Here is a 17,262-nt window from a genome sequence, read left to right as displayed (position 1 = left end):
AGGAGGGCGCAGGCTCCTTCCTGCTAAGGGACGGCCCCCTCACTGGCTCCCTCAACGCTCAGGATGAGCCCATGGGCCTCTCCTCTTGATCTGCAGTCATCGGGTGGCCTCCCCTTCTGCACCATTCCCCACAGGTTTTTACATTTGACACACCCACCCAGGACCCTGAGGATACCCCTTGAAGCAGAAGAGGGTGGCAGTGAACGCAGGACTCTGGTGCCCCGAGACAGCGCTGGCAGGTCATGAGTGGCGGTCACACCCTGCTGGGCCAGCGTCCCCTCCAGGACGCTGCACCCTGACAACGGCATTGTAAGGTACTGTGTCCCCACCGGGAGAGCCCCTAGGTCTAGGAACAGCATGGAGAGTGGGGCGTTGGGGGAGGGCTCCACTCCAGGGATCCACTCGGGAAATCTGCGTTGTTCCTCCCTACAGCTTTAGGTTTCCTGGGTCTAGAGGGGACGCGGAATTCCTCTGCAATGAGCTGTGGCCTCATCACACTTATTCTTCCTCCGGGAACACCGGCAGGCAAGAAGCTGAGTCATCACGCCAACAGGAAGGGGCAGGACACAACAGGGCTTTCTCAGCTGGGTAGCTCTTCATCCCACCTCACCATCCAAACTAGGTGGTAAATGGGGCTCTGATCCCTGGGGAGAGGGGCTGGACAGCTCCCGAACACTTCCTCAGTCAACCCTGCACACGAAATCCCCACACCTGAAACCCTCTTCCCCACACTCTGGGTTCTCCTCCCAGCTCCACCATACTCTCCTGGGAAATCACGCCCACCTCCTCCCCACGCACGCTGTCACCTGACCACCAAGGCCTGACGCCAGCACTGCCCCCTCTCCCGGGAGCTGCAATGCTCCTTACATTTCCCCATGTCCCGTCCTGTCCCACTGCCACGGTGCCACCTGACCAAGCCACCCCCTCATGCCGCATCCCCCACACCCCACACCCACTGCTCTCACCTGGCCTTGTACTTGCCCTCAGCCCACCCCACCTCCCTTGGACTGTAGCTGCCTGCAGCTCCTCCTGTGGACTCCACACCCGGCTGCCGTCTAACGCAGCAGAAACCCCGGGAGACATCCCTGCGTCCTAATCCATCTTTATGGAGCCACAGCGAAAACCGAATCAACCACACTGGGCTCCGAGCTCTGTAAAAGGAAGGTGCCTCTTTGACTACTCCACAGGCGCCCCAAGAAACAAAAATCTATATACAAATATATTCAGACGTTACAACCTATGAAACGAGTAAACTGGTAAACTTATACGATAAGGTATTTCGGACGTTTGTTCAATTACTGATGAAACGGAGAATGTACTTTTATGCAGAACAGAGAAGTCAGGGTGGAGAACCTGGAGGCGTGATCTCCACACGTACAGAGAGACCTGCCTCAGAAGGGATCAGAGAGAGAGATGTCAAAATGGTGACTGGTACTGCCCCTGGGTGGGAGGATCACAGGTGATGGTTTTTTCTTTACTTTTCCACTGCTCTCTCAAGTTAGTGAAACAAGCACAAACGACTGCACTTTGGTCACCATAAAGCAAGAATTTCCCGAAAGCATCTCCTTCCGTCCCTCCAGGTCTCCTTCTGTGCGCCTCTCTCTCACACACCAGCGAAGGGTGTGGAAATGCAGGGCAGGGAGGGCTTCTCACTGGAGGGGGAGGTCTCAGCCCAGAACCCTGTCCCCTCCTCCTCAGTGAGGGCAGGCCCGACCTCATTGTCTCTGGGAAGCCTTGCTCTCCTGTGTGGAGCCTGAGTAAGAGAACCACACCGCCTTCCAGCAGGGGCTCCTTTGGGGCTGGCAGCCCCATGGACCCCAGAGCATAGGCCAATGTCTAGAACCTACTGTCTGATGAACTGAATGGGGGGAAAAGCTGATTAAAAAAACTGGGCGGGGGGAACACGGGGTTACGGTGCCTGGGTGACTCAGTCGATTTGAGCATCCAACTTTTTTTTTTTTTTAAAGATTTTATTTATTTATTTGACAAAGATCACAAGTAGGCAGAGAGGCAGGCAGAGAGAGGAGGAAGCAGGCTCCCCACCGGCAGAGAGCCCGATGCGGGTCTCAATCCCAGCACCCTGGGATCATGACCTGAGCCGAAGGCAGAGGCTTTAACCCACTGAGCCACCCAGGCGCCCAGCATCCAACTTTTGATTTCAGCTCAGGTCACTATCTCAAGGTCCGAAGATCAAGCCTTGCATCGGGCTCCCAGCTCAGTGTGGAGTCTGCTTGACATTCTCTCTCTCCTTCTGCCCCCCTCCGCTTGTGTGCACTCTCACTCTCTAAAATCAATCGATCAGTCTTAAAAAAGAAAACCTTGGGAAATGGGTGTTCTGAGAAAGCAGAGAAGTTTGTAAACAGGATCCCCAAGTATGGAGACCCCACATTTTCTCCGTAAGAGGACCCCCCCATGCCCCCTCCTACAGTTAGCCGCCAGAGGAGCCCTTGCAGACTCTGCCGTCTTCCCATCCTTCATGAATGGCTCTAAGACACAGCACATCCCCAGACGTCCCAAAGATCACCCATCTCCCCAAATCCAACAGATAACCGTTATTCACCCCTCAGCAGACTCTTCCGGGGGTCCCCAGCCACCTCCCTCGGGGACCCTGTTGCCCTGGGCCTAGGGGCATAGACTGCCAGCCTGTCTCAGCTTCTCTCCTGCCACAGGGTGGCTCCTTGCTTCTTCTGCACAGGTTCTGACCCTTTCTCCAGGCTCACTCTACCACCCTCCTCTCACCCTCCTCTCTCCTGCTCGGGGGACACCCCTCTTTCTCCTGGTAGGTGTCCTGCAATGCAGATGCCACCTGTCCTCCCACCCTCAGCTCACACTGACACCCAGAGCTCCAGGCCATGACATTCCAGGCCCCCGCTAGCTTAAAGGCCGAGAACTACCCCTAGAAGCTCCCTGTCTGGACAGCAGGCCTCCCCTCCAACCTGTAACCCTGGAACCAGCCTCCTGACCCCCCAAACCTCACCCCAGCCCATGTCCCCTCCATGTCCCCCAAACCTCTCTGCATCAACCCATCTGCCTCCCCGAGGAGGTGGCCTACCATCCCTTTTAGGTACCACCCATCCCTGCAATGTTCTGTCCACACTGCAACTGGGAAGCTTTCAAAATACCAATCTGCTCACCTCACACCACGGCCCGCCCCTCTCTGGCTTTAAACATCCCAGGGTCTCCTGCTGCTTCTACGGTAACAAGTGTCACCCTGTGCACGTGCCTCCAGCCTCGCCCACTGCTCTCTGCCCCCAGCCCCTTGTAGGCCTACACCTATCACTACTCTGCCCAGCTCTCCCCATCCAACCCCAGTAACCCTCCCTTCCCGGGTCCCTGCCTGAGGCCAAGCCCCCGGCCTCTCAATCAGCTCAGAGCTCCTCGTGTCCCTCTCTCAGAGCCCCGTCACAGCTCACACTGATCTTTTCATCTATATGATGCCTTAGGCCATGTTGGCTACTCTCACCAGCAAGGGACCCAGTGGGCACAGGGCCTGGCATCAGTGAGGACCCAGAGGCCAGCTGAGTGCATGTGGGGGCCGGCACCAAGCCCTGTGCATGGCTGCTGCTCAACACGACCTTCTGGGAAGGACAGTGGTGTGGACAAAGCACACAGCAGCCCGATGAGGTGGGCTGAGGATGGAGGGGAGCCAAACACAGACACCAGGGTTGGGGGTGGGGCTAGCACGGGGCCTAACTTGAGCCCCGATCTGATAGGGACCCATACCCTAGTAGCGAGAGTGTGTGGGGGTTTCCAGATGCAGATGTGAAGCCGAAAGTGAGAGCAGCTGAGGTGGGGAGAGGAGATTCACAAATGCTCCTGACCTAAGCGCTTTCCTGACCCGTAAATATTGCCAAACCCGCCAGGTATAGCCCAGGACATGCGCTCCCCAGCATGATATCCCCGCACAGAGCCAGCACGCCTCAGTCCGTACCACAGGCATTTCCCCAAGACTTACCTTGCACATCGTGCCCACCAGGGCTCCATCCCGGCTCCAGACAACACCCTGCACAAGGTCCCCATGGGCTGCCAGCTCTGCAGAGAAGCAGCAAGGTCAGGAGGGGGTCCAAGGTCTCCCCACGCTGTCCCAAGCAATGGGGGCACCAGGTAAGTGGGCACAGGAGGGCCCAGCTCGGGGTGGTGCCCAGGGCGGAGGCAGCAGCTGCAAGCTCTCTCTCGAGTGGGAGGAGCAAGGCCAGCATCTCCCTCCAGACCCCCTGCACTGCGCCTGGACTTCTTCCTTCAGCCCTGCCCACATCGGGCCACACTTCTACTCTAAAACCTTCTGAGCTTCCCTGCTCTCACGTCCCACTGAGGCTAACGTCCAGTCACTCACCAACACAGCCCAACTGAGTCACACCAGCCCGTGGCCAGGACACACACATTCCCACCCCGGGCCTCTGCTTGGGCCATCCTTGCTCCTCCCCCAGCGTGATGGTTTTAAAATACACCCACGGATTATGGGATGCTCGTTCTATTAGAGGTTGAATGGTCTCCCCACAAAAAGATGCTGGGATGCCTGGCTGGCAATGTCAGAAGAGCGTGTGACTTCTTGGTCTCGGGGTCGGGAGTTCGAGCCCCACACTGGGTAGAGAGATTACTTAAAAATAAAAAATAAACTTAAAAGGAAAAAAAAAAAAAAGATGCTGACGTCCTAACCCTCAGCACCCATGCCGTACCTTTGTCTGAAAACAGAGTCTTTTTAGAAGATCAACTTAAGCTGATATCATTCAGGGTGGGTCCTAGTCCAGTAGGACTGGTCCTCGTGAAAAGGGAAACATGGACGGACGCACAGTCAGACATGCACAGGCAAGAAGACAGGGAGAAGACACCACGTACAAGCCGAGGGATGCCTGGGGGGGCCTGGGACAGACTCGCCCTCATTGCCCTCAGAAGGTGACACCCTGCCCGGACGCCTGGGTTCCAGACTTCCACTCTCCAGACTGTGAGACAGGAAGTCTCTGTGACTTGAAGTCATCCAGGTTGTGGTGCTTTCATTATGGCAGCCCTCGGGCTCTAAGGCACCCTCTTCCAAATGTGGAGCCCCATTCCCTTCCCCTTGAGTGGAGCCGGGCTTAGTAACTCGTTTCTGCTGAAGACAGTCAAGAGCACGTGGAGGCGTGTGACTTGCAAAGCTGGGCCATGGAAGGCACTGACTGACGCTTCCTCCCTGCTCCCTGCCCCATGGTGGTCCACCAGAGGGAGCCAGCTCCGGCTGTGGGGGCAGCCCGGGGAGGGGCCCAGTGGCGGGGACTGAGGTGTCCTCCTCACAGCCAGCACCATGTCCGCAAACCCTCTGAGAAGCTGAGCCTCCTGCTTCAGCCAGGTCTCCTGATGAGGAAGCCAACGTCTCAGTCGCAACCTCGTAAGAGACCCTGAGCTGGGACCACCCAGGTGAGCAGCTCCCGAATCTCTGACCCTCAGAAACTGCGAGATAATAAATGTTCATAAATATTCTAAGCCTCTATGATCTGGGATAATCTGTTCTGCAGCAGCAGATAACCGCTCTGCCCGGGCTTCCTCCCCCTGGGATTAACCCCAGCCCTGCTGCCCACCCACTCCATGGGCTGGACCCCGTTGTTTAACCTCATCTGCGACATGGGAATGGCAGCAGTGGCCTGTGGAACCACTGTTGGCAGGAAGGCCTCAGCACTGTCCGGGGCTGAGAGGGCTTGAGACACAGCAGTTACAACTGGGTGACCCCCTACTGACAGACTGCCTGGTGACCGTCCCCTCTGCTTCAAAGGCCAGGCCGGTCTCCTGGATGGTACCAGGAGCTGGGTAATTCACAGTACTGGTGGCCCTCGGTTGCCCCCTTGGTCCCAGCCCCAGAGGTAGGGATCTCACCTCGGTGAGCCTGACCCATGCTGGATGCTCCAGACAGCCCTATAAGGCAAGGCTGTCCTTTAGCTCTTGGAGCCCTGTGTCTTTGCCCTAAAAAGGGCATGCGCGTATCAGGGCCTTGGCAGAAATGACACCGGGGCATTACCACAGAACACCAGGCCTCCACATGGGTCATGGGGTCATAGCCATTCGCTGAGGAATCTGACCCAAAGCTGTCATCATCTGTGCTGGTCTGAATGTTTGTGTCCCCCCCACACTGAAGCCTAACTCCCGCTGGGACAGAGTCTGGAGGCAGGGCCTCAGAGAGGTGACCGGGTCACGAGGGTGGAGCCTCCTGACCCGCATCAGTGACCTGATAAGAGGTCCTGAGAGCCCCCTCATCCCTTCTGCCAGGTGAGGACAAAGCACTGGGACAGCCATCGGTGACCCGGAAGCAGGTTCTCACCAAACACCGAGTCGGCCGGCACCCTGACCTTGGACGTCCAGGCTCCAGAGCCACGAGCAATGAATTCCTGTTGTTTGTTTATAAGGCACCCTGGCTGCGGGGGCGGCTTAGAGCAGCCAGACTTGGAGCACACCAAGACAGGCTCAGCCGTGAAAACGAGTGGAGAAGCCTCGGGGAAGGGGCTGCAAGACAGCAGAACCCTTGTCTGGCAGAGAAGCAGCCAGAAGTTTGTTTTCAAAACAGAAGTGACATACCACTCAAGAAGCAACACTAAGAAAGTTACTTGCGCATACGGAGGAAAAACAATTTCATGAAATGAAAACAGATGCCTACAGGAAGTGGGACGGAGCATTTGGGATATGCCTGCTAGACTCTCACCACCTTTCCTATCACTGACACACAAGACGTTAACACATATCCTGGAATTCACGTTAAGGAACACAGGAGGTGACAGCGTGCCGTCCGGACGGGGGCTGCCCGGGGAGGGCAGCCAGTGCGGTCCATACCTGTGAGGGGCTGCTGCTTGGCCACGTCCCAGAGCTTCACGGCTGTGCCCGCTGCGCTCACCAGGACGCCATCGGCAGTGGGATGGAACTGCAGCCCATCCACCTGCACGGGCTCCGGGCCCAGCACCAGCCCAGGCACCGAGGGCAGCGCCTGGCCAGCGGCAGGCAGGCGCCACAGCTTCACCTGCGGGAAAGAGTAAGTCCGTGAGCCCAGGGGGTGGTACTTGGGCACAGGGGCTGTGTATCCCATGAGAAGACAGGGTAATCCAGCCCAAGATCGCAGCATGTCATCAGGGGTGGGGATGGGGGTGGGGCAAAGAGACACAGGGCAGGGGCTCTGGTCCATCCCTTCCAGTGTCCCACACCACCCCAGCCCTGCTCTCCTCAGGCAGCCCAGCAACGGGACAGCAAGTCAGGGCCACAGCTCCTGCCAAAGGCACAGGAGCACATGGGAGCCAGTGTAGGCCGAGGAACTGAGGCTCTGGGCTAACCCAGTTCTGGAGGCCTTTGCAGGGGCCAAGGGCCCTGGAGGGGACTGGGAGGGACATCAAGCAGCTCATCCAGCAGCTCCACTCACCGTCCTGTCAGCTGAGCCCGTGGCCAGGAGGAAGTCATCAAAAGGAGAGAAGTCCAAGTCTGTGACCAGGTCTGTAGGAAAGCAATGGCTGACACAGGCCTGGCGAGAACGTCCCAGAACTTCGGTTCCAGCCCAATAGGATATCTCCCCAAGGTGAGGAACCACAGCCCGGGGTTTCAGAGGTGGGGACAACTCCGCCCACGTGGCGGCAGGCTGAAAGTCCACGAGGAAAGTCACACTGGAAATTCCCGCCTGTGATACACATCCCCCAGGATGGGCAAAGGCCCTGGCATCAGGGGGTCAGCACGACGACAGGCAGGAAGCTCCTCAAAACCCCAAGCACCTGCATTTGCCCCAGATCCAGAGCCCAGTGCAGGGCCCAGCCTACAAACGTGTGAATGAATGCGAGTGTCAACCCACAAGGGATTCACGAACTGGACAGACACCACCCAGCCCTGACAGACCCTCAGCACCGCCACAGCGAGACACACACGCGTCTCTGCAGAGAGAGCAAGAGGTGGGCTGAGCTCAGGGCCTCTCAGGTCAGGGCTCAGGGCAGCTTCATGGAGGAGACGCGGGGAGCCCTGAAGAACATGAAGGACTAGAACATCAGGGAAGCCGGCATCTGGGTGACATGTGCAAGCTAGGAGTTCTCTGCCCCTCGAGACCACACCGGGGGGGTGGGGGGGCCACAGTGTATCTGATCCAAGGATGAGCAACCAGCTTCTCTCTTAAGGGAATTAAACCAGGAATTGGGAGGCCTCGTGACAGGGTACGTCAGGGACTGGCCTGGGTGGGGTGGAGGGTAGCCAGCCGGGAGGGAGCCATCGGCTCCCGTGCCAGGACCCTCCGCAGGCCTGCATGTCCAGTTGCTCCTTTGGTTTTGGAAACTCCCCAGGCCCTCAGCTCTGGAAGCTCTCCTCTAAATCCCTTTTTGGCCAAAGCAAGCTGGAGTTGGTCTCAGTTCTTTGCAACCCAAGAACCGGAGCTGTTCACCTCTGGAAGGCCAGGAGGGGGAGACAGGGACACACAGAGTGAGCCACAGCCCTGAGGGGAAACCCACATTTCCTGAATCTCACAAGGGGGGGTGAGGAGGCCAGGGCTCAATGTGGGGGTTGGTAGAGAACTATGAGCATTCTGGCCAGGCTTGCGTCACCAGAGGAAGGAGCGGAGTGACTACCTCTGCGGCCTCCACTGGGGGTCAAGCAGGTCTGTGTTCCTCTCAGGCCACAGCCAGACTCCAGGCATCCCAGCCAGAATAGAAAAGAGAAGGGGCAGATGAAAACAGGCACCCCTTGGGACAGCCCTGGTGTGGACTCCTGGAAACCCTGCCACCCTGACTGTGGGGTCTGCACGGGACAGGGCAGGGCCCAGCTGGGTGCCACAGCCAGCATGAGCAAGCTGGCATCCCCGAGGGAACGAGAGCCAGGGACATGGTCAAGCTGAGTGTCCAGCTGGCCGGCAGGTCTGTGTCCTTTGCATGCATTTATCTCATCAAATCCTCACAGCGACCCCTCAGGATGGCACTATGGTGTGATCCCCAACGGGGAGGGATGAGGATGTGGGCACAGAAGGGGTTTAAGTAACTTGCCCAGAGCCACACAGCTAAGAAGGGACAAGGCTGATGGCTGGGCGGTCAGTCTGGTTTCAGAACCTACACCCTCAGCACAGCACTATGCTGCCCTTCCCAGGTCGGAGCAAGTCCCCAGCCACCCCACAGCCCAGACCGCAGGAACACTCCGAAACACCTCCCAGCCCCCTGCTGTCTGGGCAGCTGGGCTGAAGGGCACCTGGCCCTGAGCCAGGAGGCAGAAGGCACCCCCGAAAGGCAGGGGAGCAACAAGAGGCCAGCCCACCGCACTCTTCCCCCACTGGCGGTACCTTGGAAGGCAGACTGGTGCCTGCTGCTTCGAAGGCAGGTTCTGAGGAACTAGAGGTGCCCCCCATGCAGCATTCCAGCAAGGCTGAGGCCAAAGGGAGCCACACCCGATCAAAAGAGGCCTGGTCCAGCTTCCCCTCGAAGGCCCCCCAGTAATGGGGCTCGTTACCCGGCAGGCACCAGCAACCTGGGGCAGCTCCCCCAGGGGTAACATGCATCAAGAATACAGGGCTCAGGGCTGCCTGAGTGGCTCAGTTGTTAGGCGTCTGCCTTCGGCTCAGTTCATGATCCCAGGTCCTGGGATGGAGCCCCGCATCGGGCTCCCTGCTCCCCAGGGAGTCTGCTTCTCTGCTGCCTGCCACTCCCCATGCTTGTGCTCTCGCTTTCTCGCTCTCTGTCAAATAAATAAATCTTAAAAAAATAACAAAAACTGTCTTCAGAAAGGTGTAAGAATGGATAAGAAAGCAGACTCCTGCCATGCATTACAACAAAGATGAATCTCAAAATGTTATGCTAAGTGAAAGAAGCCAGATTTGAGAGACTCCATGCGGTATGATTCCATTTATGCGAAACGTCCAGAAAAGGCCGGGCCGTAGAGCAGAAGCTGGCAAACGTTTGCTGCAAAGGGTGAGACGGCGAATACTTGAGGGCTTGGGGGCCATATGGTCTCCGTCACACCTCCTCAACTCTGTGGTTGCTGGGAGAAAGCAGTCACAGGCTGAATGCCAATGAAGAGGGTGGCTGTGTCCCCAAAAACGCTATTTACAAAGACGGGCAGCTGGCCAGACTTGGCCGTGACAGTAGCTCGCAGACCCGGGCTGCAGAGCCAGAAAGTAGATCAGCTGGAGCCCAGGGCTTCGGAGCCGGAGGTGGAAACGGATTAACCGCAAAGGGGCAGGAAGATCCTCTGGGGAATCGTTCTAAAATTGGGTTTTGGATGCCCAATTCTGTCACTTCCATAAGAGTCATTGAGTTCCTCACTCAAAACAAGTCACATCAATGGTACGTAAACGATGCCTCAATAAAGTCGTGAAAGGCTTTCAGAAAGAATGAGATGAGAAGGTGTAGACATTGTTCTTCGCACACCGAGGGCTCTTGACCAGGCTTCACCACGGTTACTTAATTGGCTGCTGTTCTCATCAGCTGGACTGAGCCGCACACTCAGACTGGGGACCTAGGGCCAGCCCTCTTCCCTCCCCACAGGCAGCCTAGCAGGGGCAGGAACGCAAGCCAAAGGGGCTGGCCCGCAGCCGCAGCAGCAGCTGGACAGGGAGCGAGGAGGCAGCTGGGCCAGGGCTGCCGCAGCCCAGGGAGAGGGAGCTGTTCCCTCGGAGCGGGCGGGCTGCCAGGCGGGCTGCCGGTTGCCCCCAGAAGCAGATGTAGCTCACAAAAGCTCTCTTTGTGAGGCCCCATCTCCAGCCCCGAAGCCCGGACGGCCCCCTCCTAGAAGGGTGTTGAGCAGCCTGGCTGAGGAGGAGGCCTGGTGGTGAGGGGTGGTCTGCTGGGCTCCAGGAGAAGATGCAGGGCTAAGAATCCCAGAGGGTTGAGTCTGCCACAGTGCACTCCACGGCATCGACCTGGAGCATGGTGCTGGCCGGACTCGTCCCCATCCTCTCAGGTGGGCGACCTGGAGCACTCAGGTTCCCCTCTCTCTGCCCAAGCGGAATGCTCAACCAGGACCCAGCCTTCCAATATGGACACTGTACGAAGGTAGAGCAAGGTATAGTAGGAGGAACCTCGCCAGCCATGGGACTGTGGCTTCAGGTGAGTAGGAGTCCCTGCACCCAGGGAGGGAGGAGCAAGTTCTAGACTTTTTTGGTCCAGTCTCCACTCACCTGAATGGCAGCCGAGGTAGGTCACCTGTCTCTTGTCCTCTCCTTGGCCTTCCAAAGGCACAATGCCCAGCACACCTGTCAAACACATGGGGGCTTCTGACTTCAGTCCTAATGGGAACTTTCTACTGCCCAGGGCACCCAGAGGACAGGAGACCCAAAAGCTCAGCCTTGGACCTTCCCAGAGCCTCCACCAATCATAAGACAATATCCCCCTGAACACAGTGATTGATCCAAGATTATTTTCTTTTCCTATGAAAGAACATGTGACATAAAGAACATGTGACATCAGATGTACAGAACACATTGAAGAAAGAGATTGTCTCTTTTTCACATTGTGGGTCATATGGGGTCAGCCTAGGGCCACCAGTGGCCACTTTCCCCAGCTTTTCTTGAGAAAGAAGCCATCATCCAAGGGCAGCACAGCTCGAGAACAGGATACAGGTCAGGGCCGATGGCATGTGTGAGCCTCTGCATACGGCTCTGCCCAAAGCCTCTGGATGACTTAATGACACCAGCCGAAGAACTATCTGAATTTTGTTTAACTCCGTTTGACGTTCAAGTTATCACTAGTGACCAAAAAGTCCCAACTAACATAGGGGAGCTTTTCAAATCTTGGTGTTCCTATTGACTCCAGACAATCCCAGACGCCCAGATGAGGAATGGCTAGCATATGGGGATAGCTGAAAACAAAGAGGGCAGTCCTCTCCTTATCGTCCTGGCCAATCTGTTAAAAACCATAGCCAGGGACACCTGGATGGCTCAGTGCGTTAAGCGTTTGACGTTTGGTTTCAGCTCTGGTCATGATCTCAGGGTCCTGGGATCGAGCTCCATGTTGGACTTCATGCTCGGTGTGGAATCTGCTTGACATTCTCTCCCTCTCCCTCTCCCCCTCCCACTCATACTGTCTGTCTCACTCAAATAAATTAAAAAAAAAAAAACAAAAAAAAACCACAGGCAGTGTGGTTTATATAAAGTATGAGTACATAACCACATCAAAATCAATCCATTTCTGCACACTGACCACTTTGTAGGGGTCTAAGGCCCTGCAGGGTGCTGACCTCTGACCCCAAGGAGTCTTCAAGCCTCCGGCCTGAAATGAGCCTGCCCTTCTGCCCCATCTTTATTAGGGTGACAATGTCTGAATGTCCACCCACATCCACGTCCAGCTCCCTACCTGGACGGTCAGAGTTAAATGCAATCAAGTGGCAGCTGGATTTGATCTGGTTCCCACATGAGGGTGTGGTTCCTGCTCGAATGTCACTGATCCAGGCCTGAAAATAAAGAAAAGAATTGTGACAGCCAGGTCTCTGCTCATAACTAAGGCAGGGGCTGCACAATTAGAAATGCATTTCTTTGGATCTAACCCTGTGCCCACTCATACTCCCTTAGGATATGCAATATATTACTGAAATGATAACCTCAATCACAGCGGAGTAATTTGGTCTATTAAATCAGTTCTCTAATAAGGGGGAGAAAACTGTCAGAAGGGAAGCTCTGGATAAATGTAGTCAAGAGGCCAGGGGGTTATTCCTGTTAAAAGGGAGAGAGAAAAGCAGTGAAAGCAGAAGTGAGCACCTAAAACAGAAGACAGACTCAACTTCCTCCAGGGCACTGCCGAAGGCCTCCCCCAAGCACAGGGGTCTCCTTGCAAGCCCCAGGAGAAAACACTCAAGCTCAGAAAGGGGAAGAATCAAGGCCTCTCCACAAGGTCTCACAGAAAGGTGAACACTGCACCCCCGAGAGAAGGCAATAATGTTAACACCCCCACATACGGAGGGGCAAAGTAGCACTCCTTCTGAAACTAAAGATCAGCAAGGTCCATATGTTTTCTCTTGTTGGTATCAAAGCACTCCGTGACACTCATCCCGGCCACCTGAAAACTGAACACCCTTGTGTCCCAACCTTCCCACCCACAGTGCACCAGAAACCGCCTCTCCCATGCAAGTTTCTATTTCAATTTTCACCTGCATTATCATCTTGCATTTTTTCATGTTTACTGCACAGAGTGATAGGAAATACCTTTAAAAGGAGAACAGATCACCTGTCCTCCCATCTCCCTACCCTAAACTGTTTAAACCTTTCTCTGTAATCCCTGGTCCCATGCTCATCTGTTTACTTTGCTGGACTGCGGCCCACCTGGGACAAGCCCCAAAGCCCATCGAGTATACTCCAGACCATAAAGGAGTGCTTACTGCACGCAGAAGGACGGTATTGATGCAAATCTGAGCACCTCTCCACCCCTCGCTTTGCTTACAACCTTTTTAGTACTGCACTCAGAAACAACCCAACTTCTTCCTGTGGCCCTCGAACTCTATAGGACTGCTCTGGACCATCTGATAGCCTGCTTCCCCATCACTGCCCTCCATCTACCCTGGCCCACTTTCCAGGCTCCTTCCCACCCCACTCTTCTCATAGCTGGCTGCTTCTCACCCTCCTGGCCTCAGCTTAAATGTCACCTTCTCCCTGGAGCCTTCCCTGACTACTGTAAGGAGATTAACCTCCACGTGGCCATTCATCTCCATCTCCATCCCAGCCCTTCCTGCGTGTTCTTTGGGGCACTTACTAAAACTTGCAGTGCCCTTGCAGGCATGTCTGCTTGCTGGATGTCTCCCTCACAAAACTGTTAGCAGTTCAGAGGAAGTAAAGTGCTGTGGTGTTCACAGTTGTGGTTCCAGGAGCACACGGAAGTACAGAGGAAATATGTCCAGAGGATGAAAACTGGGCTTCTGCCCCAGCTACCCTGCTGTGCGTTTGCTCCTGATGGGGTTACTAGAGGTCAGCTCCTAAGCCTTCCAAATAGTATTGGGAGCAGCAGAATTGGACTGGCATCATCTCTGAAGCACACCCCTCATGAGGCCGGCTGCCCTTCCGGGGGGTCCAAGGCGCCCCAACACCTGGCTCAGCTCTTCCTCTGGGCTCCACCTCCTCGGGCCTCCCCAGACCCCACCCAACCCTGGCAGCATCACCCCAGTAAGAGAAGAGCTGCTCTTGCGCCAGCCCAGAGAGAAGGAAGCGCCGGCGGAAACCCGAGGGAGGGGCGCGCCTCTGACTGAGGGGCTCCCGCTCTTCAGCTGACACACCCGGACTCGTCAAGGCCAGCGGAGAGAGCGACATCTCTCCCATACCCCAGCCCCGGGAAGGGCCGATCAGGGCGGCGGGGAGGAGCTGGTGCCAGCAGCGCCCGAGCCGCGGTGCCCGGCGAGGCCGACCGGAAGCCGAGAAGGCAGGCAGCCTTGCAGGCCTCAGGCCTCGGCGCGGCTGGGCGAGCTACACCGCTTCGGGGGTCCCGGGGCGAGGCGGGCGAGCCCGCGGACCGCGGCGCTCACAGAGCGGCCAGAGAGGGACCCGGCCAGGGAACGCCTGATTCTGTCCTCCGAGTGCGACGGAACAGCCGGGCCCGGGCCTGAAGGGGGCGCCCCGGGGCAGGCGGGCTCAGGGGTCCCCGAGCGGGGTCCGGGGTAGGGGGAGGGGCGCAGGGGCCCGAGGGCAGGGCTTACCTCGCGGCGGGACGGCCGGGCCTCCGTGTGTCGGAACTTGGACACCTTGAAGCGGCTCATGGCGACGAGGACGGCGGCGGGTGCAGCTTCGAGGACCCGGGCGTCGGCTCTCAGGTGCACGGACAGCAGCCGCGACTCCCGCCGCCTCCGGCCCCACCCGCCTGCTGCAGCTCGCGGCCACGCCCCGGCACGCCCCCGGCCAATCCCAGCCCGCTCCGGCCCACCGGGCCCCGCCCCTGGCATTTCTCCCCCGGCGGGAGCGCCGCCGGCCCCGCCCCGCAACCAATCGCCGCGAGGCCGCCAGGCGGGGCCACGCCCCAATGCCGGCGGGCTGGCGGCGCGGGCGGGGAGATCACGTGCGGCGCGCTGTCCGCCCCCGACCTCGAGGGGCGCGCGCGGGGGCTGGGGGCACAGTCCCGGTTTTGTAGTCAGGTGTTTTTCCGGCGGGCGGCTCTCCAGCGTCCCGGGCGCGGCCTACGCCGGGCAGAGAGGGGGCAGAAGTAGACTAGCTCCATTTCGGACTCGGGGACCACGCTCAGGAGAGAGGAGCTGCTGGCCGCGATCACACAGATAGCGGGTGGCAGCGGGGAAAGGAAGGGGAGCCCAGGTCTGACGCACATCCCTATCGCTGGGCTTACTCCAGCGCCTCCGCGTCCCACTCCTCCTGCTTAGGCCAGGTGGACTTGAGGGCAAGGGTGCGGCCTTCAGCATCCCCGCATTAGGGCATGTCTTGGCGCAGGCCTTGGGCGCCGTAGGGCAGGACTGACACCTGCAATGAAAGCAAGTATGATTTAGAGATAAACGGAAAGGCAGAAACGTGAGAGAAATGGAGAATAACTTTCAGAGTGCCGCTGCCCCACCAATGACTCGCTTAGTCCCCAGACAACTCAGGAAGAAAAGAGAACGGCTTCATTTCACCTGGGGCCATTCATTCCACAAGCATATTTCTCTTTGCTTTGAAAGCGAACTCCAGAATACGCTTTCTGCTTGAGAACAGGCAGAACACCTGCTCAGGCGTGTCTGTAAAAAGGACTTTGATCTGAGGAATGCCAATGATTGCTGCAAAAATTTCCGGAGTCTGTGGCAGAGGAGAGCCTGTCCGGAGGTACCTGCCCACAGGGTGATTCTGAAGAAGTTTGCAGTCGTGGAGGGCACCAACCGACCCCCAGATGCAAGTTCTTTTTTTTCAGTTTTCACAAGTAAACTTGAAGTCTCAAAGGCTACCTTGTATCCTACCCAGCGAGTTAAGAGCGACTTTGATCTCCATAAACTGAAAATAAGAGGCCAGTAGAGTTGACTGAGGCCTGGGATTTGGAATTCTGAGCAGTCCAGCAGCCACTGGATACAGCTTTCTCTGGGGAGCCTACACTTGGAACTCTGGAATTCCAGCAGAGTCCGCAGTGCTGTCTCACAGTTGTGGTGTTTGATTACTGCTGATATTGCTTCTTTTAAAATCAACAACAGCAAAAAAAAACTGTGGTTAAGATATATATATATATATGATTTACAATTTTTAAGTGTACAGTTCAGTAGTATTAGGGACATTCACAGTGTTGGGCAACAGGTATCCAGAACCTTTTCAGGCAACACTGAGACTCTGTACTCATCAAACAACAGCTCTTCATTGCTCCTTCCCACCAACCCCACCATGGTAACCACCATTCTACTTTCTATTAGTTTGACTACTTTATGTATGCATTCACTTTTTAAGGTTTCATTTTTAAGTACTCTCTACACCCAACATGGGGCTCGAACTCTCAACCCTGAGATCCAGAGTCCCATGCTCCTCTTACTGAGCTAGTCAGGAGCCCCTAGTCTGACTACTTTAGTTATCTCATGTCAGCGGAGTCCTATGTTATTTGTCCTTTATTTTCCTTAGCATAGTGTCCTTAGGTTTTTCCTTTTGTAACATGTGATAATATTTCTTGCCCCCCAACCCCACATTTTATTTTCCAAAGTAAGCTCTATGCCCAATGTGGGGCTTGAACTAACAACCAGGAGATCAGGAGTCACACACTGTACTGACTGAACCAGCCAGGTTTCTATCATTATCATTATTTTTTTTTTAGTATTTCTGTCCTGGTTAAGTCTATTTATTATCTTTTTTTTTTTTTCTTTTTTTTTTTTTTAGGATTTCTGTCCTGGTTTAGTCTATTATACCACTGTATGCACCATATAATATATGCCATTAATAGAACCCATTTTATTTACCCATCAACAGCCATTTGGGTTCTCTCACCTCTTGGCTATGGTGAATAATGCTGCTATGAACGTGAACATGCAAATCCCTCTTTAAGGCCCTGCTTTCAGTTCTTTTGGATATATATCCAGAAGTGGGTTTACTGAATCACAGAGTACTTATATTTTTTTGAGGTTTCTCCATACCAGATACCGCTTTTAGAATTACAATTATTTTATTTTATTTACTTGATAGAGAAAGAGACAGTGAGGGAGGGAACACAAGCAGGGCGAGTGGGAGAGGGAGAAGCAGGCTTCTCGCTGAGCAGGGAGCCCGATGTGGGGCTTGATCCCAGGACCTTGGGATCATGACCCAAGCCAAAGGCAAATGCTTAACAACTGAGCCACCCAGGCATGCCTATAATTACAGTTTTTTAAAAAAAGATTTTATTTATTTATTTATTTGACAGAGAGAGAGAGAGAGAGAGATATCACAAGTAGACA

General features: G+C 55.8%; 1 protein-coding gene across 1 annotated transcript in view; it reads right to left on the bottom strand.

The window, feature by feature from the left end:
• Window positions 1-16,860, bottom strand: part of LOC116858870 (coronin-7-like) — a 29,533-nt gene extending 12,673 nt beyond the window's left edge. The window contains exons 1-8 of the mRNA XM_032843805.1: window positions 16,820-16,860; window positions 15,199-15,349; window positions 14,581-15,054; window positions 12,258-12,354; window positions 11,084-11,158; window positions 7,370-7,440; window positions 6,793-6,976; window positions 3,956-4,032 (exon numbers count right to left, since the gene is read on the bottom strand). Coding sequence (XP_032699696.1) covers window positions 3,956-4,032; window positions 6,793-6,976; window positions 7,370-7,440; window positions 11,084-11,158; window positions 12,258-12,354; window positions 14,581-15,054; window positions 15,199-15,349; window positions 16,820-16,860 — 1,170 coding nt within the window. The remainder of the gene's footprint in view (window positions 1-3,955; window positions 4,033-6,792; window positions 6,977-7,369; window positions 7,441-11,083; window positions 11,159-12,257; window positions 12,355-14,580; window positions 15,055-15,198; window positions 15,350-16,819) is intronic.
• Between the last annotated feature and the right edge of the window lie 402 nt (window positions 16,861-17,262).

Source organism: Lontra canadensis, unplaced genomic scaffold (assembly GCF_010015895.1).
Source record: "Lontra canadensis isolate GAN:19392208 unplaced genomic scaffold, GSC_riverotter_1.0 scaffold143, whole genome shotgun sequence".
In the NCBI taxonomy this organism is placed as follows: domain Eukaryota; kingdom Metazoa; phylum Chordata; class Mammalia; order Carnivora; family Mustelidae; genus Lontra; species Lontra canadensis.
This window is presented reverse-complemented; position numbering and strand designations above follow the sequence as displayed.